The sequence below is a fragment of the Phallusia mammillata genome, chromosome 2, assembly GCF_965637545.1.
Source record: "Phallusia mammillata chromosome 2, kaPhaMamm4.hap1.1, whole genome shotgun sequence".
In the NCBI taxonomy this organism is placed as follows: domain Eukaryota; kingdom Metazoa; phylum Chordata; class Ascidiacea; order Phlebobranchia; family Ascidiidae; genus Phallusia; species Phallusia mammillata.
Genome location: NC_137253.1, coordinates 18,919,946 through 18,945,253, shown reverse-complemented (window position 1 = coordinate 18,945,253; position 25,308 = coordinate 18,919,946). Strand labels below are relative to the sequence as shown.

General features: G+C 36.3%; 4 protein-coding genes across 9 annotated transcripts; 1 reads left to right on the top strand and 3 right to left on the bottom strand.

Annotated features, from left to right (window-relative positions):
• Positions 1-231: 231 nt before the first annotated feature.
• On the bottom strand, positions 232-7,287 carry LOC145212121 (MYG1 exonuclease-like). Of its 5 annotated transcripts, none has more exons than XM_080080156.1 (8): positions 7,216-7,287; positions 5,541-5,719; positions 4,237-4,349; positions 4,014-4,173; positions 2,574-2,723; positions 850-972; positions 615-793; positions 232-550 (listed from the first exon to the last, which is right to left on the bottom strand). In XM_080080156.1, the coding sequence occupies exons 1-8, from the start codon at positions 7,268-7,270 to the stop codon at positions 382-384; spliced, it is 1,128 nt and encodes a 375-aa protein (XP_079936282.1). In that variant the 5' UTR covers positions 7,271-7,287; the 3' UTR covers positions 232-381. The 5 variants fall into 5 exon arrangements, with proteins under 5 accessions (XP_079936282.1, XP_079936281.1, XP_079936285.1 ...); XM_080080155.1 differs by lacking the exon at positions 7,216-7,287 and adding an exon at positions 6,875-7,145; XM_080080159.1 differs by lacking the exon at positions 7,216-7,287 and adding an exon at positions 6,937-7,141.
• Positions 7,288-7,314: 27 nt separating this feature from the next.
• On the top strand, positions 7,315-18,359 carry LOC145212119 (DNA repair protein Ku80-like). 2 transcript variants are annotated; one of them, XM_080080152.1, is made up of 16 exons: positions 7,315-7,609; positions 7,670-7,783; positions 10,432-10,630; positions 11,023-11,071; positions 11,139-11,267; positions 11,326-11,559; positions 11,622-11,771; positions 11,843-11,946; positions 12,007-12,182; positions 13,416-13,594; positions 13,709-13,810; positions 13,868-14,119; positions 14,542-14,702; positions 17,597-17,709; positions 17,887-17,998; positions 18,068-18,359. In XM_080080152.1, the coding sequence occupies exons 1-16, from the start codon at positions 7,592-7,594 to the stop codon at positions 18,211-18,213; spliced, it is 2,238 nt and encodes a 745-aa protein (XP_079936278.1). In that variant the 5' UTR covers positions 7,315-7,591; the 3' UTR covers positions 18,214-18,359. The 2 variants fall into 2 exon arrangements, with proteins under 2 accessions (XP_079936278.1, XP_079936279.1); XM_080080153.1 differs by lacking the exon at positions 7,670-7,783.
• A 649-nt stretch (positions 18,360-19,008) lies between these two features.
• Positions 19,009-19,928, bottom strand: LOC145212123 (proteasome subunit beta type-1-like). Its single transcript, XM_080080161.1, has one exon. The coding sequence runs from the start codon at positions 19,858-19,860 to the stop codon at positions 19,174-19,176; it is 687 nt and encodes a 228-aa protein (XP_079936287.1). The 5' UTR covers positions 19,861-19,928; the 3' UTR covers positions 19,009-19,173.
• Positions 19,929-24,169: 4,241 nt separating this feature from the next.
• Positions 24,170-25,263, bottom strand: LOC145213869 (microtubule nucleation factor SSNA1-like). Its single transcript, XM_080082278.1, has 2 exons — positions 24,811-25,263; positions 24,170-24,614 (listed from the first exon to the last, which is right to left on the bottom strand). Exons 1-2 carry the CDS (start codon positions 24,987-24,989, stop codon positions 24,383-24,385), a joined length of 411 nt encoding a protein of 136 aa, XP_079938404.1. The 5' UTR covers positions 24,990-25,263; the 3' UTR covers positions 24,170-24,382.
• Between the last annotated feature and the right edge of the window lie 45 nt (positions 25,264-25,308).

The window sequence follows — 25,308 nt, the reverse complement described above, 5'->3', positions numbered from 1 at the left end:
AACTGTACAGTTAGCTTAAAATTTGTCAAAAGTTCCAAGCCCCAATTAGATGAAATTTGGACAGTTTGTAGAATATGTTGGTATGGTGTGTCAATTGTTGTTTTACCCTATAGCACTACCAGTTACTAATGTGTCAAATTTTTAAACAATGTATACTTATCCCTGGGTTTGACCTTAAAGTAATAACTTTCCTTCTGCATAATTAGAAAAAATGTTTTATTAACAATGTACCAGACTAGGCCACCCTTTTGACCGAATTCATTTATTGTTTGATCAATAGTGTGATTAAAATAAACCTGAGCAATAGGACTTGAATTCCCACAAACTACAAGTTGACTTCACACTGAACTGTTTTTAACAGGATTACTACCAGCTGTTTATTCAGGATAGAGTTTGTGCTAGGCATCTCCTTGCCATGTCCAAAACCCCTTTTTGAGTTTTGTTTCCTCCAATAAACCCAGTTGCATGAACAAAAACACAATCTGGAATGCCAGATTTTTTGGACAATTCCTCATCCCGTAAACCTCGCCATTCTTGCACTATCGACAATCTAGACATTTTAACTCGGTTTAGTACAGTACATTTTTATACCAATCATTCAGCATGCAACTAACCGATTCTCAAATGTATTCCGCCCTGCAGGCACACATTGAATTCTCCACTTTCCAGATTTATCACCATAAACCACATACTTTATAGGCTTCACAATTTTTTCTGTATCCTCAAGTTCAAACAGGTGTTCTTTCCATGGACAAGATTGCCTAAGGAGTATGATTTCACCACTTGGATCAATCTAAAATTGTGCAGTGCTTTGGACTTTTGAACATTGTGAAAAAATAACTTTCATACATCACATCTTGAAATTAGAGCATCTTGAACAATTGATCTTGCAGGAAGCCAAACATGCAAAAAATGATGAACTTTGGTCTGAAAGTTCTCCTCAACTATCTTCACAGCTTTCTTGAAGCACTCCTGTAACACAAATTGCTTGAACATTTTTGTGCAAAATGAGCTAGTAGTTAAACTACAAAAAACTAGAAGGGTGGCTTAGCACATTTTGTCATTGCCTATACACTATAACCTATTTTAAAACATTCATATATTTCCTCTGCTTATTTTATATTGGGTCCCACATTATCCAGCGTCTTTTATAACCTTAGTTGTTTCTGCAGGCAGAAACTCATGGGTCCCCACACATGCAAAGTTAAAAATAATGCATTTCAAGAGATAACCATGAGAAAGTCGGGTGTTGTAAGGTAAAACACAGTGATCAGCACTGGGCTTAAATAATAATACTATGAAACCACAATAATTCAATCAATAGTACTACAAAATTTGAGCCCAATCCGCCAATGTTTAAAGGTTTGACCACTAGAGGTGTTTTGAGCAACAACCATTAATGCTTCTGACTACATAGGGCTGTTAACAACCCCCTAACTGCCATGCCACAAAAACGTCCAACAAGCAACCCACAAACACAAGTAACACACAACTGGTTGCCCTTGTAACACTATTGGGCCACAGAAATCTTTCGTTTGTGGTGCCCAATAACATACAAATATGTTTTACACTTTGGGGGCTAGTGGGGTGAATGTTGGGGCTACAGGGTTGAACACAACAATCAACACCTATAAATGGCCTCTTCTTCAAGCTATCCAAATTTCAGCCCATTCCGACACTGTTTAAAACCTCACCCATTTTAAGGGGTTAACAGGGTAAATACTGGGGTTATCAACACAAACAAAGTGGGAAGCACATCTACATAACTATCTTTACCATGTGTGTAAGTTTCATCCGAATCCATTAAACATTTGATGGCAAAACGAGTCGGACAAACTTTGCGGGGTAAAAAAACATTTTAGGGGGCTAGCGGGGTAAGTACTGGGGTTATCAACACAAACAAAGTGGGATGCACATCTACATAACTATATCTACCATCTGTGCAAATTTCACCCAAATCCATCATACATTTGATGGAAAAAAGAGTCGGACAAACTATGGGTGAAAAAAAAAACATTTTAGGGGGCTAGCGGGATAAATAGTGGGGTTATCATCACAAACCAAGTGGGATGCACATCTACATAACTATATCTACCATCTGTGCAAATTTCACCCAAATCCATTAAACATTTGATGGAAAAACGAGTCGGACAAACTTTGGGTGAAAAAAACCATTTTAGGGGGCTAGCGGGGTAAATAGTGGGGTTATCAACACAAACAAAGTGGGATGCACATCTACATAACTATACCTACCATCTGTGTAAGTTTCATCTAAATTCATTAAACATTTGATGGCAAAACGAGTTGGACAAACTTTGGGGTAAAAGGGGGCTAGCGGGGTAAATACTGGGGTTATCAACAAAAACAAAGTGGGATGCACATCTACATAACTATATCTACCATCTGTGTAAATTTCATCGAAATCCATCAAACATTTCATGGAAAAACGAGTCGGACAAACTTTGGGGAGAAAAAAAAAGAAGAAAAAAAAAGAAAAACAAACAAAAACAATTTGAGTAAAATCAATATGTGTCCCCTTCAGGGAAGGGGACCCATAATAAATTTGTTGCTACCATTTCATTTGGCTTTTCATCATTCCAACTTGGGTTGCAATGTCCAACACGAGTGCTCAGGTTAGTTGAAATGTGGTATTTTGGAACACCATCAAATTGGTCAACTCCATTATCTATTGCATCAATTTCTTCCACAAAATTTTCATAAATCTTTAACAATATAAAACTCCACAAATGACAGTGATTTTGCTTTTGCACATATCAAGTGGTTAAATAAAACCATTTTAACGACATTACTTTGGGTTTCCATGCGAAAAATTAGTGCATCCAGCATAAAATTAAAAATATATTCAAATATTTAGCAATGTATAAATCAATGATACTCCTAGGCAGGGGCGTATCCAGAAATTTTTAAAGGGGGGGGTCCAAAAATTTTTTTTGGGGAAATCCCTAATGACGTCGTTATGACGTCACACGACGTTTAAAACGACGCGTTATGCGGCAAAGCACTTTTTCCTAAATTGGCGGTTTCTCTACCCATCTAATTGACAGGAAGAACGGGTAATTTTAGCGAAAGTTTTGTAGTTTTCTGATTTCGCCGCTGCTATCTAGCTTGCTCAGCCAAACTGCAGCTGCAAAATAAGCGTGACTGTCAGGTAATCAAAATCGTTGCGTAAAAACAGGGTCTAATTTCTAAAGAACTAAATCTCTTGCTGAAGCGGTAATCCTACTGTTACGTTGCGCAATGTCACGAATGCACTAAAGGTGATAACTGCAGAAGGCATAAATTGTGCCTGGCAAGTAACAAATTACCCTAATAACATAACTCGATTTACATCGATCTAATGTTTTTGACAAACTACTACGCGTTTGGCGGATCAAAGCAACACAACATTACACGCTTTTAACACTTTTACATTGTTCAAATGCAAAAACAGTTTGATATGTTGCACTTAGTGCAGTTCCCACTTAGCAAGAAACTGCTACCAACGTCCTAGCCGGAACGTAACTTTCCGATTGTTAGCGCATAAACCTCTTTATTAAACCCTTGTTACGTCACAATTGGCGATTAGATAACAAGCGAATACAAGACATTGAAGGCTCGCGTCTTTGAGATAACGACTTCTTGTTATCACGCAGCGGTAAACGGAACGATTTTGGCTTATTTAATTTACGCACGACTTTTTGAAAAGGGGGGGGTCCGAACCCCCAAAACCCCCCCCTTGGATATGCCACTGCTCCTAGGTTATGCACTAATAGAGAAGCTTGGTATCTGTTTGTTTTGTGGTCGATAGGTTACTGCAGCATCAACTTGGTTTATATGTTACAGTGCACAACATTAGATATCTATTATTTAAATAAACTTTAACCTCTTTCCTGACTAAACCCTGAGAACCAACCCAAAGGACTAAAACTGGTAACAAAACAAATTATTCATAATGTTTGCAGGTAATATTACTACCAGCTTATGTATTTTTGTATCAGAAAAATGTACCATACCTTGTCATATATACAGGTCACTACTGATTCATCATCTTTGTATTTTCCGAGAAACGTTTTTAAAACATTTTTTCCAAAATGGCAGTAAATTAATCCAGCACTGCTTAATTTTGTTGACCACTTTTTTCCACAAACACTTTTCATTGTTTCATTAAAACTTCTACAAACATCAACATTTGTTATGACTACATTGCAACCATCGCAACAAAATAAATTGCAAAACCTCTGGTGATGGTCAAACAGATTTTTTTCTGGGTCATAAACACCTCCTACATCCACCACAATGTCACATTCAGCCAAGACTGCTGGATCTCGAGTTCGAATAATTGTAGCATTCTACAAATTGTAAGTGTAAGACTGTTTTTAAAGTTTGTTTTCTATGTTATCTTTAATAAAAGAGTTTTATTTGTCATAGTAGACAGAAGTAGGTAGACACAAATCCTAAACAAATCTAAAATCATTAAATAAATCCATGAAGTCCATGAACAAAATGGGAGACACAAAATGCTACAAACCTTGCACAGTTTTCCTCAACAGCAATCATATCTTAACTATAAACAGTGAGTATGCCCTAATTGTTTGGGGCATCGTTCTGTTTTAGATAAGCAAAACAATCTATATTGGCTTTCCAAATACTTGATTGATACAAAATTATGCCTTACACTATTCTACCTAAGGGCTACTAGAAATGTTTTACAACAACCACAATAAGCCCAAGAAAATTACATATTAGTTACATTTAAAAATAGTATTTGACTGGTTGACTATATTGGGTGGGGGAGACAAAGTAAATGAAAATTAAACCCCACAGACATTGAACCCACAAAAACACAGGTTATTTTGAACAAGCATAATATAAGCTTTATGATAAATTTGTCACTTCCCAACCCATGGCCTATAACAGTGGTTCTTAATGGGGGGTCCACCAAGCGTTTTCAGGGGGTCCGCGACAAACTCTTAATTCCCACAAAACGAGAATAATAAATCGCGATTTGAATAAAACGCTATGGTGTTTTAAGAATAGCATAAAACTTGTTTGAAAACACTCTTCGTAGGCGACAAACCACAGTGCATTATGACATCTAAACCCCATTGTGATGTAACAGACGTAAATTGTCAGTGGAAAACAACGTCACATTACACTGTAATGGCTCTTTCTTGTTGATTCCCTATGTCGCAACCCAGAAAAAGGGATTAAAATTTTGGTCCTGGACCGAATGTGGCTGTAACTTTATGCACCATGTTTTGGTTGCTTGTTAATAAAAAAGGACAAAATTACCTAAAACTTCTAAGGGGTCCGCAATTTGTTTACAGTACCGAAAAGGGTCCGCGAAGGCAAAAAGGTTGAGAACCACTGGCCTATAAGCTGCTGTAACAACTTTTTGAGACCTACTTGACTGCAAAAGAAGGAGCATACACACAGATTCCTGAATTTTTGATCGAAAAATCCACAAATTAAATGTGGAATAAACCACAATATGTAATGGTCACTTATTAGAAATATTTCAAACAAATTCTCTAAACTACCTTGTATTGATCCAATTGCTGTAACATATAACAAGCAAGTACTTCATCACAATGAAATGTTCCATCATGGGTTCCAATTTTTTTCGCAATACCCCCATTGCTGCACAACTTTTTGTCTGGTGGTTGTTCTGCAGTTACACCAGCCATCATCAATGCAAGTCTATGTACCAATGCATATGCTATAAACAAAATGTAATGAATGTTAATAAATAATTTAAACAACTATAGGTTTGATGACAAAAGTTTTCATACATGTAGAAATCATCCCTCTCTATTTGTTGATATGTTTTCTTATTTTCTCATTTAATGTTTGATACATATAATGGTCCCCTATATTTTTTATGCCAACTTTCAATGTATTTATTTCTGAAAAGTGTGGGCCAGGAAAACTGTGACTTGGTTTATGGATTTATTGGGTGATTATTTTTAGAAGTTCCCATTGTTTGAAATTTAATGCTCTATTTTTAGCATCTGCCTGTTTTTGACACCAACCAATTGACAAGATGGATTTCAACAGTAGAAACACAAAAGGTTGATGAGCATTTGGTGCAAAAAAACTAGGGTTGACTATCCAAATAGCAGTTGCCCTAGAAGTTTTTGCTAACCAATATCCCGATGTAATATTGTTGGTTAACCACAAAACAAAAAAGTAGTGTTGCTGTAGCTCCAGGGCTACGCAAATGGCAGACTGAGGTCCATATCCGGACCTTTGAGGCGTTGAATATGGACCTCAATGGTCTTTTGATTACGACTTTATACACTATCATTTATGTGTTAAATACTTGGTCATTGCCAGGTATAGCAGCTTTCAAACTGGGTTCCGCATAGCTATTTCTCAGGGTACTGCGAGGAGCCTAAAAAATCTTATGTGAGGTCAGATTGTATAACTGTAATGAAACAATTATCCAATTGCTTCCCTACACCATTAACAAAACAGAGATTGTTTGTGCACAATTATATCTGTGATCCAATAAACTGAATTTGAATTATTGCCACAGAAGGAGTAAATTCACGTACAGTGCCTAATTCAAGTTTTTGTTTCCCTGAAATAAACATTTAGCTTGAATGTTACTTGGACCGTTGTTTCTTGGACTGTATTCCCATAAGCTACAACCCAAATTGGCTATGACATTTTACACTTGCATTACTGACAGTGTGCGGACTTTATTTTTACCCTTTGTTTCGTAATTTTTACCCCTTGTTTCTGGACAAAGCCCTGCTGTAGCTCATACGTTTTTATGCCATTTTTTGATCTTCACCGTATTTCTGGATATATATTTGGCAACAAGCACCACAGGGTGTAAACAGTAAAAACAATATTATCAAAAAAATACGTTTTTTCCTGAAAAGCTGTGCTGCTATACCATCAGCAGCTAACATAATGGAAGTAGAATACCGCTCGTCGTTTGCTCGCAGTGTGACCATCAGCGGCCAACCAGTCTGCAGAACATGGCAGTTCCCGACGATCTCGTTCGTGCAGGGCCTACTTGTCCCGCGTGCGCGCGTGCGCGCGTGCACGACCCATAATCGCGTGTAAGACCAATTTCAGCAGGCGCAAAGCAAGTAAAAGAGCCCAAGATAGGCCAGTAAAACGCGTTTGGGGCAAAATTTGCGCGTGCAAACCCAAAAAATTGTCGTGCAAAAAAAATTGTTACAAAAAAAATCGTGCGTGCACCTGCCAGCTGCCACATTCTGCAGACTGGGCGGCCAATGCTGGCAAATGCTGGCATTCCTCTTCAGGAACACGTGGAAATTTTTCTCTTTAAGTTTAGTAAAAATTGCAAATAAAAAATCAGATAGGCTTGATATGGTAAAATAAGTATGCATTTAGAAACGGATGCCAATAAAATCTTTATCCAACTTCAAAAAAACAAAAAGGTTTCGATATGGGTAAATACCCTATTGGTTGTAACATATTTAGCGTTCGGTCAGTTTGTTTCTGAATTTTAACAAACAAACAAACATACCAAACTAAAATCTGGTGTATTATTATTTGTAAAAGTTCGCAAGAGTTCAATCCAGATTTAAACAGTGCTGTGAAGAAGGAGTAAATGGCAAGAGCTCCTCGAGTTAGTATGGTTTTTCTGTTTTGTAATTTGTATCCCACGGCTTTAATTATTTTTATGTAGGAGGCTATTGTGTTTTGTGTGGATGTAGGATTGGGAATGCAAGATGCACCTGAAGGCGAATTAAGTTCATTGGATTACGCTTGTACAATTGTGTCAATGCTTATACAAAGAAAGGTAGTGAACAAAAATCCAAACACATGTTTTGTCATAAGAAACTAGAAAGGTGGCTTTCCTATTTATTTTCATTTGTATATTCTATGCCTTATTTACCGACTATAGACACCATTTGATCTACACACATGATTGTTTTTGCAAGCGAATGGGTCCACACAAACATGTTTATGGGAATTTATTATACTATAAAAAGGTGCCAGTTATTTTTAGATTCTTATAGACCAAAATTTAGAAACACTAAAAGTTAAGGAGCCATTTTGCAGCAAAGGTACACAAAACAAATTGTTCTTCACATACCTTTGTTTCGCAAAACGTATATTGATCCGCAGTACCCTCCCCCCATGTGAAATCTAAATGACTGTTAAAGACCATTTTTAATGGGCTCTTCTAAAATACGCAAACTATGCAATCTACTTATAAAACGTATGTAACATTTAATAAGGTTGACGGTTCTGGGTGAAATTTAGAATAAAAATAACACTATAAGTTAGTTTTAGATGCCCAGTTTGTTACACCGTGTGGTACTGCATGTTAACACTTGCAAGAAAATTAGGCCAAAAAGGTTTCTGGGATTAAATTGTAAAGTTATTTTTATTATAAACTAGTGATGGGACGAGTACCTGGTACTCGGTATCGATGGTATCAAACGATTTCAGTGGTATCGATACTCGTACTCGGTATCGAAATATTTTGTCTCAGTTTTCGATACCAACGTGCGAGTACCGATGGCCGATTTACACCGTAAGAATACGGGCAACTTTTGGCCAACATTTGCTTCGGACAGCACAAAAGTGGAAAAAAGTTCCGCCAGGTTACGTATATTTTTTTCGCTATCACATGGTGATTACATTTTTCGGCATCTGTGTGCACGCCTGTACCCCGACCACTGGCGTAGAGTGGCACCCCCGCCCTTGACCTTTGTATAACGCCAAAATCGCATCTTTGGTCAAGTTACATAGGTTTTAAAACGTGTTTCCAACTAAACAAATGCGCTTGAACTCATGCCAATGACATATAGACTAACGTTTGCAAAAAAATAAATATAAAAGCCGAGTGTAATGTCCGTTTGCAAAGCACTGCAACGGCCTAAACTTGATCCAAATAGACCTCAGTTTGGGCGTATACAATACATGGTCGGCTATATTTAAAACATGAATCGCCCGCCGTAACACAGTATTTGAGAACTAAATCGTCGTTAAAGTTGCTGATTCCGCAAATCGTCCTTTCTTTACATCAGACGCACAGCAAACGTCCAAACCACACGAAGAAATTGTGCCAAGTGACTATTTGCAAACAATGTGATAGAAACTATATAGGGATAGGCTAAATCCCGAAGGTATCGGTGTTTGGTCCCATACGGGTACAGATACTGCACATGATATAGGTATCGGCGTCGGTGATCAAAAGTCGCACCCCCGGTATTTTTTAAAACTCTACAGTCTACACCTATGACCCCGACCATGGCAGATAAATTAGACAGTGATATACAACTAAGCACAACACTACACTTAAGTACTCGGTAATCGTACTCGATATCGAAGGTATATATATGTGGTACTCGTACTCGGTATCGGTACTCGCTTCAAAACCTGGTATCGTCCTATCATTATTATAAACCCTCACCCAGAATGTGTAGATTGCATAGATTGTGTATTTTAGAGGAGCCCATTTTTAATAGCACACAGTCCTTGTGCTTACATATTGTTTATCCACTACAAGGAAACCACTACAAACAATTGTCTAAAAAATCCAGCAATTGTTTAAATTTTGGACCTTTAGGACTGATAAACCTAAAAATGCACATTTTGGGTTTAAGGGGTGAAAAATGGGTGTATTCAACTAAAAGTTACAAAATACTTACAGCAGGGGTTTTCAACTCGACCACACCGCCGTGCCAATTTTGGTTTTAAAATTGCGTGCCAACGTTTAGTACTTTTTGGCCAATATGCAGAATCCTATTAAATGGTTAGAAAAAAGTTATGTCGTCAAATGCGAGTAAACTTGTTTATGATACACAAATTCTGTCTATTTGACACAAGATACAAATAGTTTGCAACGGCTTAGGTTTTGTCAAAAAACAGTTTAATTAGTGGGTTGTGTAAATTTACCACTAATAATATTTGCTAAAGTTAGAATAAAGGCCGAGAAGAATCAATAGAAACAAATTTAATTGCATGACAAATCCTAATGTGTACCATCGGAATGTGCAAAACCTTGTGTGACATTTTCAAATGCTCTGCGTGCCACTTTTGGCATGCATGCCACGTGTTGGACACCCCTGACTTACAGTATGCCAACCAACAAAGTATGTACTATAGTACAGACAGCCATTTTGAAAATTTCATGTTTTGGGGACCTGTTGGTGAACTACTGGGTCATTCGACTTCTGGAAGATCAAATATGGATACATAACATGTGTGTAAATTTAAAATGTTTAAAGCACTCTTTCATGACCAAACCGTGGAACAAACCTGACTTAGGCAGAAAAAAGATGGAAAAAAAGAAGGAAGAAAGAAAACAAATACCGACAAAAACAATATGTGTTCCCTTCAGGGAAGGGAACCCATAACTAACTCTAACTAAGAAACTATGTCTGAAAATAAATTTGTTGTGTATGTGAAATGGTTTTATTTTATTCTTCAAAACAGATATTTTCCCAATCTAAAGATGAAGTGGCATTGGTGTTGTTTGGAACAGAAGTGACTGCCAATCAACTGGCTTCAAGTAATGATGCAGATGATGATTCATATTCCAATATTAATGTGGCATTCCCTCTTGGCATTCCAAACTTTGAGCTATTAGCCTTCATTGCAAAGAAAGAACTTGGCAGCACTCATTCCGTTGATTGTATCCTATGTTCATAAATGTAAAATGTTCGCACAGTACCGTAGAGTCGTAGACCAATGTTACCCCTCATTTTTCCTGATTGCTTCTTTGATGGGACAGCAACCAATACCTAAATTACAAACACCCTAATTAAATGCTGACTTCCATATAAGTAACATATATTTTAATCGCAGTTGGAAACCTTTGCACTAGAAAACACATCACTGCACCTTGTTTGTTTATGATAATTAATTTTTAATAATAATATAACAATAATTTACACCAATATAGTCAAACTGGATAACTTTTCATGACACACCAGCCAATAAGCACCAACATACCAGTTACACAGTGGGAAAAAAACTTGTAATGGCCTCACTGTTTCCTTGACTGTCAAATGTTGCAATGTATAGTTTTGGATGCTTTAACAGTAAGCCTTGATGTGCTGTACAAAAATGCAAGGTAAAGATTGCAGTCACTTATAAGACTCACTCTTTGTTACTAATCTGACTCAATGTAATTGCATTAGGGAGAAAAAGTTTTCCACCAGACGTATAGCACTTTTTACGAATTTTGCCCACAATATAAATGATGACAATCTTGATGGTATCATAAATGGGTTTCAAGTGGATGGCATGAATGTTGAGCTCAATATTATGTATGTACAGGGTAAGTATGCTGGTTTACACTCTTACATGTAAACCCCTTTTTTTAAGTGCACCAGCAATGCTAAACACATATGATAATAACCTGTCTGGTGATGATGGAAGTGTGGACAGCAGTGATAATCAACCGAATACTTCAAGACACCAGACAAGAAACGAAAAAAGGTTTTTAAGAAATCATCACAATCAGCTAAGAAAACCCAAAACTACCCAGCAGCAATGTGGAGAAGATATAATTAAACGATGTTTTTCTTCTGGAATTGAAGGAGCATGCTACTCTTTTCAGTAAGTAATAAATGCTTCTAATTTTAAGGTGGACATCCAAGTACCTTTTTTACGTTTTGTAGACAAGCGATGCAGTCGGTTGCAGGCTTTGAAAAGCATTCAGTCAATGCTGCAGCATGGAAGTGCCATTTGCAATTGGGTAACGAGCTTATTATTCCATGTACTGCATATGCCAAAACCAAAGAAGCCAAACTGAAACAAACATGGAAAAAGTATTTTGTGCACATTCCAATTTTTAAAGATTTAAGATTTTTGATTTGACATTTTGTCTTTTTGTTGCTAGGTGCCATGCAAGGACAAACAGGGCTGAAGATGTCACAAGAAACCCATATTACCACATTGATGATGATCAAAGAACTGAAGTGACTAAAGAAAAACTAGCCAAAGGCATGAAACTGTTTGATAAATTTACCCAGGTTTTAGATGTTTTTACCTTTTTGCATGTAGGCTACAAATATGGAAAGGATATAATTCCCTTTAGTACAGATGATGAGAAGCAAATGAATTACAGCACAGAAGGAAAGCGCTTGTCAATTTTAGGTTTTACGGACATGAAAAATGTACCAATTAACTTACATATGGATGATCAGGCACATTTTGTTTTGCCGGAAACTGGTAATCAGGTATATATAATTTTTTACATTACTATGAATTCTCTAACTGGTTACTTTAGCTTTTTAGGCAAAGTAGGTACTTGGTTCTATTTGGGCTGTTTTTCGAAGAAATATCTAGTTTTACCTATCGTACAGGCTTAGCTGCAGCTTTTGGTATAAAATAGCACTGTCCGCATAGTTAAGCAAGCCTGAAAGCTATTTATTGTTGAAAGATTTACATTCTTGACATGTGACCCAACAATGGAAAAACTGGTTATGCCCGTATTACCTTGACGCAATAAACAAGTTCTTACTTTGCATAATAACTAATCTATATAGCCCTTGTTGCAACCTTCAAGTCAGGGCTCTGTAGATCAGTGGTTCCTGATCTTTTTGTAGTCACGGACCCCTTTCAAAAAATTTTATACGCCTGCTGACCCCCAACGTAATTTTACGTAAGTCTTTCTATGTTTTTCGTTTCTTGCATTATACACTATCCTTATATCTCAATAAATTTCTGTACTGTAGCAGTCAATGCAACAAAGAGATAAACTTTCTAGTGCACTTGGCTTGAAACAAAGCACTATAAATTCTGTTGTTTATGTGTGTTATGATGTCACAATGGAGGTAACAGTTACAAAAAAGTATTTTTTCCTGATCCAAAGGTTTGATTACAGTTTGCACTCGTATACAGGATTTAAAATGACCCCCTAAAACCATCTCACCGACCCCTTTAGGGTCCACGAACCCCAGGTTGGGAACCACCGCTGTAGATACATTTCTCATTAGTTAGTTTACTGTTTTTGAACAAATGATAATTGTACGGTTAAAAAAAGAAAATTAGTTGATACAAGCAATTACTTGAACAAATTATGTCATATTAGGTGAGTAGGTGATTATGCAAGAAAATTGTGTTGTTACTTTATTCATGATAATCAATAATTATTACAAAACTGGAACGATTTACTGGTAAAGAATTGTATGTTGGACATCATTAACAAAGTAATAGCTGAATGTAGTTGCAAGTTTTAAATAATATTCATTGTCAGTAATTTTGTTCAAATGCAAAATCTCTCTTGATTACTTACAAACCCACAACAAACAGACCAAAAAATCAACAGTAGCTGCCATCATGCTGTTAGCAAGTATTCCTAAAGCTCAACTGGGAGTAATTAGGTGCTTGTGTAACCGACTGCGCTTAATTTATGTTAAGTATGATGTGACTCTCTATTAACATAAACCACATTTTGAATATTTTTTAAGAATGCAGCAACTAGCATTTCAGCTCTTGCAACTGGAATGCAGAACCAAAATCTTTGTGCTATTGCAACATACATATACAGAAAGGGATCGAATCCAAAGCTTGTGGCACTCATACCACGGATAAAAGAAACTTACCAAGTATTTGTTATGGCTGCACTGCCATTTGCAGAAGATGTTAGGTAGGTGATAACATTACAAATCACGCTATTTTATGCGTTATAAATTAAGATAACTATTCACAACAAGCAACATTATCTGCTTACATGTGCCAACAATAAAGATTGTGTTTGCAGGCAATTGAACTTTCCTTCTTTACAACAAACTCATGACTTAGTTGATCAACAAACATTGGATTGTCTTGACAAGTTTATCTGTGAAATGGATCTGAATCAGTCGTAAATGACATTTAAGTTCTTTACACCTAAAAACACATTTTGATTGTAATTATTTAGGGAAGGGCATGATGAGCAGTTTCTTCCTTCAGAAATACTTAATCCTTTCTTTCAACGAACATATGAGAGTTTGTATCATCGAAAAGCTTGTCCAAATGAACCCTTGTTGGATAACATTTCCCATTTACAGTTGGATCCTCACTCAAATTCCAACACAGATGCATTGGCAGAAAAGCTAAAAATGTTTTTCAAACTAGAAAAAGTGAACACAAATGATGTTCTTTCTAAAGGAAAAAGTTCATGGGCGGATTTGTATGTACTTTTTATAGTTTATGAACATTTGTTTTTAATCGATTTCAAACGCTTTTCTGCATTTACTAATCATTTTTCCTGCCTAGGTATGGGTGTCCGTTTATGATCGACCCCTTTTTATTGGCACTTCTATGTTTTCTTAGATTTTTACTATTAATTTGAACATTTTTGGGAAATAACTGTGTATGACGTACACAAATTCACACACATGATAGATAGATTTATTGTCATTATGTTGTTACTCTTAGCTATGTATTTGTATGTGTTCACTTTTCCCTGTAACTAAATAATGAGAGTGTTTGTATCAAGATGCATGCATGTGAGTTCTTTGCAAAAAAACGTTTGTGTCCTATTTGAAAAAAACAAAAAAAAACATTCAAGGTATTTTTTACAAAAGTAAATGATGTGTATAAAATGTACAGAGATGTGGAAAAGATTAAATCTGAAGCAGAATCAGATGGTCACTCCACATCTTTGTCACAAACAACTTTGGAAAATGTTGTAGATGTGGGCACAGCAACTCCATCGGACGACTTTCTGCACATTTTGAGCTTTGCATCCTCAACGTCAGATGTTAATAATGGTAAGTTGATTACAATCGCTAAATGACGTTTTACCTTAACGTTGTCATTTTTTCAACCTTGTGGGTTTGTGTGTCTCTTTTGAAATTGGATATTTTTGTAATGGGATGAAATTTAGGAAGTTGCAGACTGGATATAAAGCACTTATATCGCTTTCACCCATTTAAGCACTTTTTGTACTTAGGTAACACTGTTTATCAAATGAAGTCCTTGTTTGGCCCCTTGCATGTCCAGAGTCATAAATATTTTTGAAGGAATATTCTGTGTGAAATTTACAATGCTTTGGTCCATTATTCTGCTAATCCCTAAAACAAAACAAGTTTTTTATTGTTTTTGTCCGTATTTTTTTTGTCTAAGCTGGTTTGGTTAAGAAAGAGTGCTTCAAATTTATTCGAATTCACACAGATGTTAGTTATTTATCCCTATTTAATCCTCCTGAAGTTTAGCCCCGAATGACCCAAGGATTCACCCACAGGCCCCCAAAACATAAATTTTTTAAAACAGCTGTACTGACCAAAGTACATGATCTAGGAGTTTTATCCTTTGTTGGTTGGTGCAATGCAAGGTAGTCTAAATTATTTCTAACTTTTAATTGGATTCACCCATTTTCACCCCTTAAACCCTGGAATATTCGTTTCAGTCTAACACTGGTTGGGTAAAAGCGTTTGGTTGAGAAAGAGTGCTTCAAAAGTATTCAAATTTACGCAGATGTTAGCTATTGTTCCAAATTTGATCCTCCTGAAGTTTGACCTTGAATTAACCAGCGGTTCACCCACATTCCCCCAAATCGTAACATTTTTAAAATGAGTGTACTGACCAAAGTACATGATATAGGAGTTTTATGCTTTGTTGGTTGGTGCAATGTAAGGTATTCTAAATATTTTTCTAACTTTTAATTGGTTTCACCCATTTTTGACCCTTTTAACCCCGAAAAATTCGGTTTTAGTTTTTCCAAGCTTATAGGTCAGAAATACTTGTATTTTGGGCTTGTAAGCCCCTTTTATGTGCTAAAATTTAAAAAAAAATGTTTGCAGTTGGTTACTCATTAAGTGTTTAAGATTTTGGCTCAATATCCAAATGGTTACCATTACAGCCCATAATATGTGTGTACTGGAAAGCCCAAGGGAGTAATTTACTGGTTTTCAATTGCAGTGATTTATGCATAGCAGCAGATCGCTGCTTGATGCGTGGACGATTTTTGATGATTAGACATCAGCGCATAAATGCTATGTGGTTTTAATAAGTTAGCATGTGTATTTTCAGTTTCAGCGAAGGTCATATACCTTAGAAGTGATTAAAATGATAAGACGCAATAAAAAGTCATTAAACGGTCATTGACAAGTTGGCCGCCTTATGACGACTGAAGGTCAACTTGTAGGAAACGCAGAACATAGTTGAGAATGATTTTTTGTCACTGCATAGCTTATTTAAGTTTTCCACATATACTCTGGAAGCAATACATAAGTTAAATATAAATTGGGAGAAACACTATTGTGAAGCAAGGACTGTGTGCTATTGAAAACAGTGTCATAAGGTCATTAAACAGTCGTTCAACATCTGCACTGTGAGAGGTTACTACAGGTCAATGGTACTCGTTTTGTGAAACAAAGTTAAGTGAAAAACAAATTATTATGTATACCTTTGTAGCAAACAGCTTTTGTATAATGTCTGTAATACAACTGTTAAGGCTTTCTGGGAAACTTTGTTAAAAACTGACCTTGGATGACAATATCAGGGTCAATGGAAGTGATTAAACTGAAAGTATTTTTCTGTTCTTTTTACTGATTTTGCAATTGTATGACAATAATGAAAATACTGAACAAGCGTTTTGTCCACCAGGTAGCATAATTAACACATTTGTCGTGCAACTGGTGTAATGCTAAACAAAATACTAGTTGTTGTTTCGAGAACTTATATGTTTGCCGACGTTTCGCCCACCAGAACGGTAGAGCTTCTTCAGAGCAATGAATGATATTGCGAGCACACAAGCGAAAATGTACAAGAGCAGCGGGATACAACGAAAAATAATTACACAAGAACAAAAGCTTTCTGTGAGAAGTTGCGTGTGCTACATTGTGACAGTGCGTAACTAATGTCCGATGTTTGGAGGGGAAGTCGGACGCAAAATGTCGCGGAAAACCGGACTTAGGTTTTTGCCATATCATTTATTGCTCTGAAGAAGCCCTGCCGTTCTGGTTGGCGAAACGTCAGCAAAAATACAAGTTCTCAAAACAACAACTAGTATTTTGTTTAGCATTACACCAGTTGCATGACAAATTTGACAATAATGATGCAAAACGAATTCAGACAAAACTTTTTTAAAGTTGGGTTAATGCTTTCTTATAATTTGTCCTTTAAGAAACTAATCATAACCACAACATTTGTTTTCTGTAAGTCAGCACAAATCAGCACATGTGGACCCATTCGTTTTTGTTTGCAAAAACAATCATATGTGTAGATCAAATGATGTGTATAGTCAATTGGTAAAAATAATATAGAATATATAAAATGGAAGTATATCAGACAGCCACCTTTCTAGTTAAGTTGATTGGATGGAATTTTGGATTTATGCTGATATTGACAGAGAAATATTTATTTACCACCTAATGGGCGTAGTTAATCTACTTACCTCTAAAGAAGGCTAAATTTAAAACAATAAAAAACGCTAAATGAATTATCTTTGCACAAGGTGTTTAGTACGCTATTGCTGTATTTACCCCTATAGTCACATATATTGTGGTTTTGAATTGGTTTGCCACTCCACTGTCATGTTTGACTTTGTTAGACTCAAACTCTAGTGTTCTTTGTAGTGTACTTCATGGGCTAAAGTAAATACATTTTTACAGCATTTTACATATCCTGAAAAACCAAGTTATCATATTTTTTCAATTTTTAGCTTTTTCAAAAATGGAGAAGAAGATTACGGAGTTGGCCAATGATCCGTTTGCACTGCAGCTAACAGACAAAATCATTAAAAGTTTAAAGACTTTTATTTGGCAAGGAAAAGAGGTGGGCAAGTCTATGTTTTCATAGTATTGATAGATTAACTGACAATATACTGGCGTATTTTATTTACCTAATGTGTAAGCTATGGTACTTAAACTTAAGCAGCAAATTTGGGTTATTTGGAAAATTAGGACAACTTGTGCTTTGTACAACACTAACAACTGTCATTATTTGTTGCAGAAAAATCAGGTCTCTCAAGTAAACACTTTCTTAAAACAACTAAAGGAAGAAATTATTTTTTCCAACAACAGGCTGTGGAAAATCATTTTGGAAAATGATGTTAATTTAATTGGTAAGGTTTCAAGGCACTTTATCAATACTTAATTTTTACTAATATACAATATTGCCTTTATATTATTAGAAATAAGAGATGACCCACAAGGTGTTACTGAAAGTGAACTGCAACAATACCGATCATCACAAACAGCAATGGACACAAAATTGACCGAAGATGATGAGGTTGAAGACAGAGGAGACAATCCTGAAGACTTACTAGACATGCTCTGATAATAAAAATACATAATTTTTCCTAAATCTTGTGCTTTAGGTCTTTTACTACAGTAACTTAAATGATGTGTAAAAACGTATTGTGCTTAGTGTTCAAGCAATATTGTCTAAAAGTTCAGTTCCCTTTTTTGGGGTTCTTAGTCATAGCACTTGCAGTCTTCTTAAATACACATAAAAAAGGCAGTTAGTTTTTAAGCACCCCTTCAACTGTTTAGTTGGTGTCATGGCAAGATTGTAGCCATATCTGGATTGGTGATAGACAAGCTGAAGTTAACCTAGACATTTCCCGCAAACAAACTAGATGTCTACCTAACCTCTTGAATCTTTCATGTGAACACATTATGTGAGGCTTCTTGGGACTTCACAACCACTGTTGACGAAAAGGGTTGCACCAGCAGTGTTTTTATTATTATTCTGGCAGCACACATCTCTATTATTGATCATGGCAAGGTTTTTTGTTTGAAACAAACTTAACTGGCCCAAAAAAATTTCCAACATTTTTGTGCTGAGTAAAATTTTAATGTGTTTTACTACTGATTAAGTGAAGGGCGTGTCTAAAAAGTCACAGTAGGCCTAATATGTTCCAGTATATACTGCTGGAAATGCAAATAATTTTTGTAAAAATTGAAGTTGATATTTATAGCAGTTTCTTTTGTTATCAAATTTTGAAGGTGATAGCATTTCTGATTCTTGTATAAAGCTGACGCTGGTACACGATTACATGCTATATATATTAACAGCTGTGTGTGAAACTAAGTCACTAGTAATTAACCTGCTTGTATCAAAAAACGTGAGCAAATGTAGTAAATGTATACCCCTTTCAAGTACAAACACATATGTGTAAATGGAAAATCCAATCCTCTACTTAGTTCACTTCTTTCCAAACAACAGCATGGGTCAAATTTGTTAGTTATTTTATCCTTCAAATAACCTTTAAGCAATAATTTCACAAATATGTAACTAATCATGTCGTAAAGGAAAGGTGTGGGTTGTAACTCCAGAACCATCAATAACTTGAATCAATACACAATCGCCAGTAGTAATATCACGTTCAGCAGCGGATATAAAGCAATCAATGCAAAGTTGCATGGCTTTCTCCTTAGTTAGTGAAGGTGCTACCTCATCTCCCATGTTTTTATGTCCAACCTGATTGTCAAGCAGGGGTTGCAAAAGTTCATTTGCAGCCCCTGCTGCACGGTATTGCTCTCGTTCATAACTTCCAACAGGGTCATAACTGTAAACACATCCTTTTCCCTCTCCATCTAAACCAGCTACTATATTGTACACATAGTATGGAAAAAACCTTCTACCATACAACATTTTGGATATCATGGATGCAATGGCCGAAGTACTAGCAGTTTTTCCATGTTCATGCTCATACATTTCAATTCTTGTTTTGATTCTCTTTTTCATTGTTAATACATCACCTTCAAATCCAGATTGGGCAATAACAGTTGATGGTGTCAGTTGAGTTGCCTTTGGATGGTCCCTGGTATGAATCATAAACCCTTGGCTTAGTCTTGTGTCTGATGCTACAATGGAAAAATCATCTCCTGCAATTGCCAATATGTTCCCCCCATTGAATGCATATGGTTCAAATCGGTGTTGATTTGGTTGTAAATGTTCACCATACATACAGGTTTCCATTGTACTACTGTTATCTATGAGACTTTAAAAAAAATGTCAAACTAAAGAACCAAAAATGTACAAAAACATTTAAATTGGGTAAAATTCAGTTCAACTTGTGAATTTTACTAACATGAAAAAACACTGCCTACAGACAGTTTAAAGTAAATCACTATCACACCTACAGACAGAGCTAGTATGTGAGATTGTGAGGTAAGAAATATTATTCCTACTTCCAAATCCTGGGATACCCGAAAATTTTAACAGGGTAAATTAATGCTACTAAAATTTAGAAATTTATCTTTTTAGTTTTTAAATTATGAACACCAGTCCAACTCCAAACATTCACTAACAGCTTAACAAATTTCACCCCTTAGGCTTTCATGACAATTTACTTGTGTGGCCTGGTTAAACGTCCACTTAAGTTTATAGTTGTACAAAAATGAAACACAAATTGCTAAAATTATAGAAAAGCCCAGAATAATGAGTAAGTTTAGAAGTTATATAGGCTTGTATGCTTATTTTATTTTGATATTTGTCACCTATATTCGTAATCGTCACAATCCATACCATTTTACAGTATTATTATTATAATATACTTTGTATGTAAATAGATACCTATAGGTATCTTTACAACTTACAAGTTCACAATTCACATGCAATTTAACCAGTATGTGACTTTGGAAAATTTAGTAAATTTTAAAACTTAAAACCTCATTTCATCAGACGTAACTTAGAATTAAGTGCTTGCGTTTGAGGATTTTGCTTTCATTGTCAGCCAAGCCGGTAGTTTTTTCTCAATTTACTAATCAATCTTCCCATACTACCATGACTCAGGGACCAGCAACATTTTTATTTATCATTCGTTGCATTATTTCACATTGGTTGAAGAAATGAGGTTTGAAGTTTTAAAAATGAATTACCTTACCAGTACTTGGATCGATCTTGTTTATCAAGTCATAGTATAGTCACAACTCACAACTTAAGCTACCATTTTACATACCAAAAAGTATACAGGCTATAAGAGCTTGTAGGATCTCTAAAGGGATTAATCCACCTCTTGTGGTTTGAAGTGCGTGAAATACCTGATATTAAATTCCTCAAGATATATATTCTAGAGCAGTGGTTCCCAACCGCTGGTCCGCGGACCGGTGCCGGTCCGCGTAAATATTTTGCCGGTCCGCAAATTATTTTGTATATTTATACTTTTTAAAGTAGGCCTATTGCAAAGTTGTTGGTACCTATTGCAAAGTTGTTGGCTCTAAAACTGGGGTAGTTTCCACCGTTAATATCCGCAAAATTACTTGAAAAAAGCTTTTGTGACGTTTATGATTGTTTTGTCATAAACTGCGCCTAGCATTCAACATTTCTTTGTAAAACAAAGTTATTCTTCACTTTTAAGATGAGATTCATACTGGCAGCTAAACAACAGCAAACATCCCACTAACATTGACTTTGTATGTAAATAGATTGGCGTTTTGTTGTTTAAGTTGATTGCCGTTTGGTTCACTACGATCTTTTGTTGCCGGTCCGTGGAAATTTTTTAAGTTTTTACCGGTCCAGTGGCGTAGAAAGGTTGGGAACCACTGTTCTAGAGCAGCGGTTCTCAAACTAGGGTCCGCGGTCCTTTAGGGCAGTGTTTCCCAACCTATGGGTCGCGACCCAAAGTTGGGTCGCCTGTTTTTGTGGCAATAAAAGTATCTACTCCTTGCTTCGCTTCGTAGCGTTATTTTACTATTTCCCAAGGCTATAAATTGTTGCCCAATAATAATTTCATGGCAATTTGGCGTGGTAGTGGTTAATTCTGATTGTGACGTCATAATGTTTGTGTGAGATCACTGTTGAGCGTTGTCTGGCTGATAATGCTTTGAGCCAGCTCTAAGTTGGTTAAAAATAAACGAATATTATTCGTTTGATTTTTCAAATTGGCGCAGAAATTTTCGAAAAGCTTCCCTGATTTACAAACAAAAATCAACCAAAAATAGTAAGAATGTATGTTTATGGGTCGCAAGAATCCACAAAACCAAATTTTGGGAAGTATTTGGGTCGCGACAAAAAAAGGTTGGGAACCACTGCTTTAGGGGTCAGTGAGGCAACTTTTTGGGGGGGGGGGGGGCGCGAAAAGGTTGAAGTAATTCTATAATCTTATTTGGTGTCAGTTTGTGCCACTGCATTAGTTTAAATCAAAGTAGAATTAAGAATCCATTGCTAAACAATAGCCTTTATTGCATGCCAACTAAGAAAAATACAATTGTTCGCGCACAATCGTAATGTCTTGGCTTTTCTTTGATGTCACAAGCTGTCTTTGGATCATGTTTTGTTCAATTTGTTGCATAACTAGCTAAAATTCTGCAATAAACTTTCGTTATTCTGAAATACACATTCAGTCTTAAGGACCGCGACCCCTCGAAATAATGGCAAAGGGAACGTTTTGAAAAAAATATGAAAAAGTTTGAGAATCATTGTCCTAGACTCCTAGAGGAAAAAACGAAAAGTTGCAATATTTTTAAATATTCACGAGGTTTTGGGTAATATTTTTTTCACGAGGTTTGAACCCAAGACGCTCACGGGGATGAATCCCGATCAAGTTTTTTATGTCTGTATGTGGGTCAGGCGCGCCAGACCAATGCGAGGGAAATAAATGTGAAGGGGTCGCTGATGTGCTATAGTGCGCTCTATGCGGACAATGCGCTAAACACAAACCCATGGTGCCGGCAACAACAAATTACAGCCAAAATGGAAAAGATCATCCCTTTTCAGCAATTTTTATTTTACATGTCGACTTTGAAATTACAATGACTATAGCCTACATGCAGTGATGTCTTGTATAAAGCCTAGCTTTCGTAACGTATGGTTTTTTTGGTGTATAGTTTTAAAATATTTTTTGGCTTGTTTAGCTAATCGTGAAAGTCTCGCTAAAGTAATATGTTTCTGCGGAGGTTTCTCATTAACGTAAAGAGACTTGTGGAGAGTTTATAGTTATAGCAAAACACCGATTTATATCTGTGAATAATTAAATTGGCCAAAAATGAAATTAGGTAATATTTTTTTGAAGATAGGCCTAGGCTTCTCATGGTTTTTGCAAAGCGGTAAAACAAGAATTTCAAAACTTTTAGCAAATATTAAATACTGCACTTCATTGTGGTGTAGAAATCAAAACAAGCATGATTGGATGCGTTTTTTAACCGAAAAGTAAACATCAGCAGCCCTTAGATTAGAGGGAACATCTATTACGCCCAGTGTTAGTAGGCCTACTACGCCTAGTGCAGGGGCTACTCAAAAAGGTAAAATCAACGTGGTCCTGGCACTTCTGTCAGTGATGCAAACGCCTTTGGTTGTAGTCTTTGGTTTTAGTTAATGGGGAGAATCGCGGTCCAAGAGGACAATCGTAAATATCGTAGATAACACAATCGTAAATAATGAAACCATATCAACAGTATAATACGGAAATGAATGTCAAAGTTTTTTTGAAAGGATTCTTTTGATCGTTACCTTTTCGAGCTCTGGTAGGCTATATACAGTCCATATGTTGCCATGTGAAGAAGATTCGTTTTCGCTCCGAGAAAGTTTCATTTACTGGCGCAGATCCCATGTCGACGACAGTTTCGAACTTTTAGACAAAGGAGTAGTTCAGAGCGCACCGGTAATTGCACTAAGATAAGCTTGTATGTGCTGTGTAGGATGGGAGTGACATTCGCTTGCAAACCCACCATGAAAACGAAACAAATCGCGAACTTGATTGTTTCTGTATCATATTTTAATTGATAAAGTTCTATTGTAGTGTGTTTCGGTTCTGTGCATGATAAGTTATTTAAAAAACATTTGATTTAGGAAACAGCTGCAAAAACGTTTAATCTAAAGTTACAAATACGCTAACAAAAAACAAACATGAGGTACAATGGTAAAAGAGAGCATAGCAGCTGCATTTTTGGGATTAAGTTTACAACTAACACGTGACGGAAGTTGGAAATCTCGCTGGAGGAGGGGCGCTAAGGACAACGCGACTGCGGTTAACCGTCTTAATGTGTTCGTGCCGATTTATTTTCAAAATTTGTTAAAATGTAATTGGTCAATCGTGAAACATTAGGCCTAGACTTTGATTTCGCATAACTACTTGAGTGGCTTCAAACATAACACAGCCTTGATTTAAGTGTGCTATATCCTAAAATCGATTAGGTCTGGTAAAATGATTTTTTTGGTAGATTATACATATTTTTTTATTTCTTTTCTTCGACACGCTAGCTCCCTAATTAATTGTTGTCTTTGTTTTGAAAACTGTTTATGTTTCATGACAAACTTTAAACAACGCTTTTGTATCAAAACTTTGGGATCCCATCAAAACTGCAATCCGCTTTTAATTAGAGGTAATTGTTTTCACACAAAACACCCAAAAACCGTTCAACATAGATAAGCGAAAAACAATAAGTGATCACTTACGAGGCACAGCCAGCTGCATCCAGGAGCACCACCATATTTTTACAATTGTGCCAAAAAGTAGTGAGCTTCTCCACAACCATAACATCGGCAAAATGCAATTTTAATGTTACTTATTATGTGATAAATCACGTCGTACTCCCGTTTTTGGTAATTTGAATTCAGTTGCTGCCTCTGACTCGTTGATCTTTAGCTTAGTCGTGGCCCCATGTAAAGTTTTCAACAAACTTTGGGACGTTTCCATGACGCGGGAGTAAGCAGTTTGTGTTTCGCAAATCGCTCGGTCGAATTCATTCTGAGATGCCATTTTCTGAGCAATTGCCTCATTGATCTTTGCCAATCTGTTAAATTAGCGTTTTTTGTAAAATGTTGAATATGCTATATATGTGTTAGCAAATTCTCAATTATGATAGGCTATAGTTGTGTATGGCGATGGTTCGTGTGAAACCTGTAATCACGCTGGAATTTGCCACAATTCAAGTTCATATTTCGATGGTAGGGACCAAAATAGTCAAAACGGGGAATTATATTACTTACTTGTCAGTAAGAATTCTAACATCGTTGTGAAGTTTGGCCTTTTCTTCTTGGTCCGATTCGATTTGTCGGCGAAGTTCGTCTCGACGCGAACACAAGTCTTCAATGCATTTTACCATTTCGTTGTTATATGTTTGCAGAATAGCGCCATTGTTGCTTACGATTTGCTGGTGTTGTGCCATTTTTGCCCGATCAAAACTTGTTAAGCGCCGCTTGTCAAGAATATACACAACCTGCTGATTTTAACTATTTACACCAAGAACTCAACTAAATTGCTTTTCCCTACAAATTCTGGAACACAATGAACTCTCAAATTGCTACAACACTGACACGATAAAACTGTTACAAGCGCCATGTTTTCGCGTCCCTACACTTTTAAGCACCCTCTGTTAACAATAGGCGAGGGCCGCGCTTGATACTTAAACAATATAATCGTTACGAAAGAATACAGCTCCGATTTCCAAGCCATAGTTTCCATCTTCACTCAAGTTACATTTTTTT

What these genes read in the sequence shown, in the direction of transcription:
- LOC145212121 (XM_080080155.1), bottom strand. Translation starts at nt 6,965, where the DNA reads ATGGTCACACTGCGAGCAAACGACGAGCGGTATTCTACTTCCATTATG. An exon ending in CTGTTTGACCATCACCAGAG is followed by an intron (nt 4,174 to 4,236) that starts GTTTTGCAATTT and finishes TGATGTTTGTAG; the next exon opens with AAGTTTTAATGAAACAATGA. An exon ending in TGACCTGTATATATGACAAG is followed by an intron (nt 2,724 to 4,013) that starts GTATGGTACATT and finishes ATATTGTTAAAG; the next exon opens with ATTTATGAAAATTTTGTGGA.
- LOC145213869 (XM_080082278.1), bottom strand. Translation starts at nt 24,989, where the DNA reads ATGGCACAACACCAGCAAATCGTAAGCAACAATGGCGCTATTCTGCAA. An exon ending in GTTAGAATTCTTACTGACAA is followed by an intron (nt 24,615 to 24,810) that starts GTAAGTAATATA and finishes CTAATTTAACAG; the next exon opens with ATTGGCAAAGATCAATGAGG.
- LOC145212123 (XM_080080161.1), bottom strand. Translation starts at nt 19,860, where the DNA reads ATGGAAACCTGTATGTATGGTGAACATTTACAACCAAATCAACACCGA.
- LOC145212119 (XM_080080152.1), top strand. An exon ending in TGCCGGAAACTGGTAATCAG is followed by an intron (nt 12,183 to 13,415) that starts GTATATATAATT and finishes ATATTTTTTAAG; the next exon opens with AATGCAGCAACTAGCATTTC. An exon ending in TTATTTGGCAAGGAAAAGAG is followed by an intron (nt 17,710 to 17,886) that starts GTGGGCAAGTCT and finishes TATTTGTTGCAG; the next exon opens with AAAAATCAGGTCTCTCAAGT.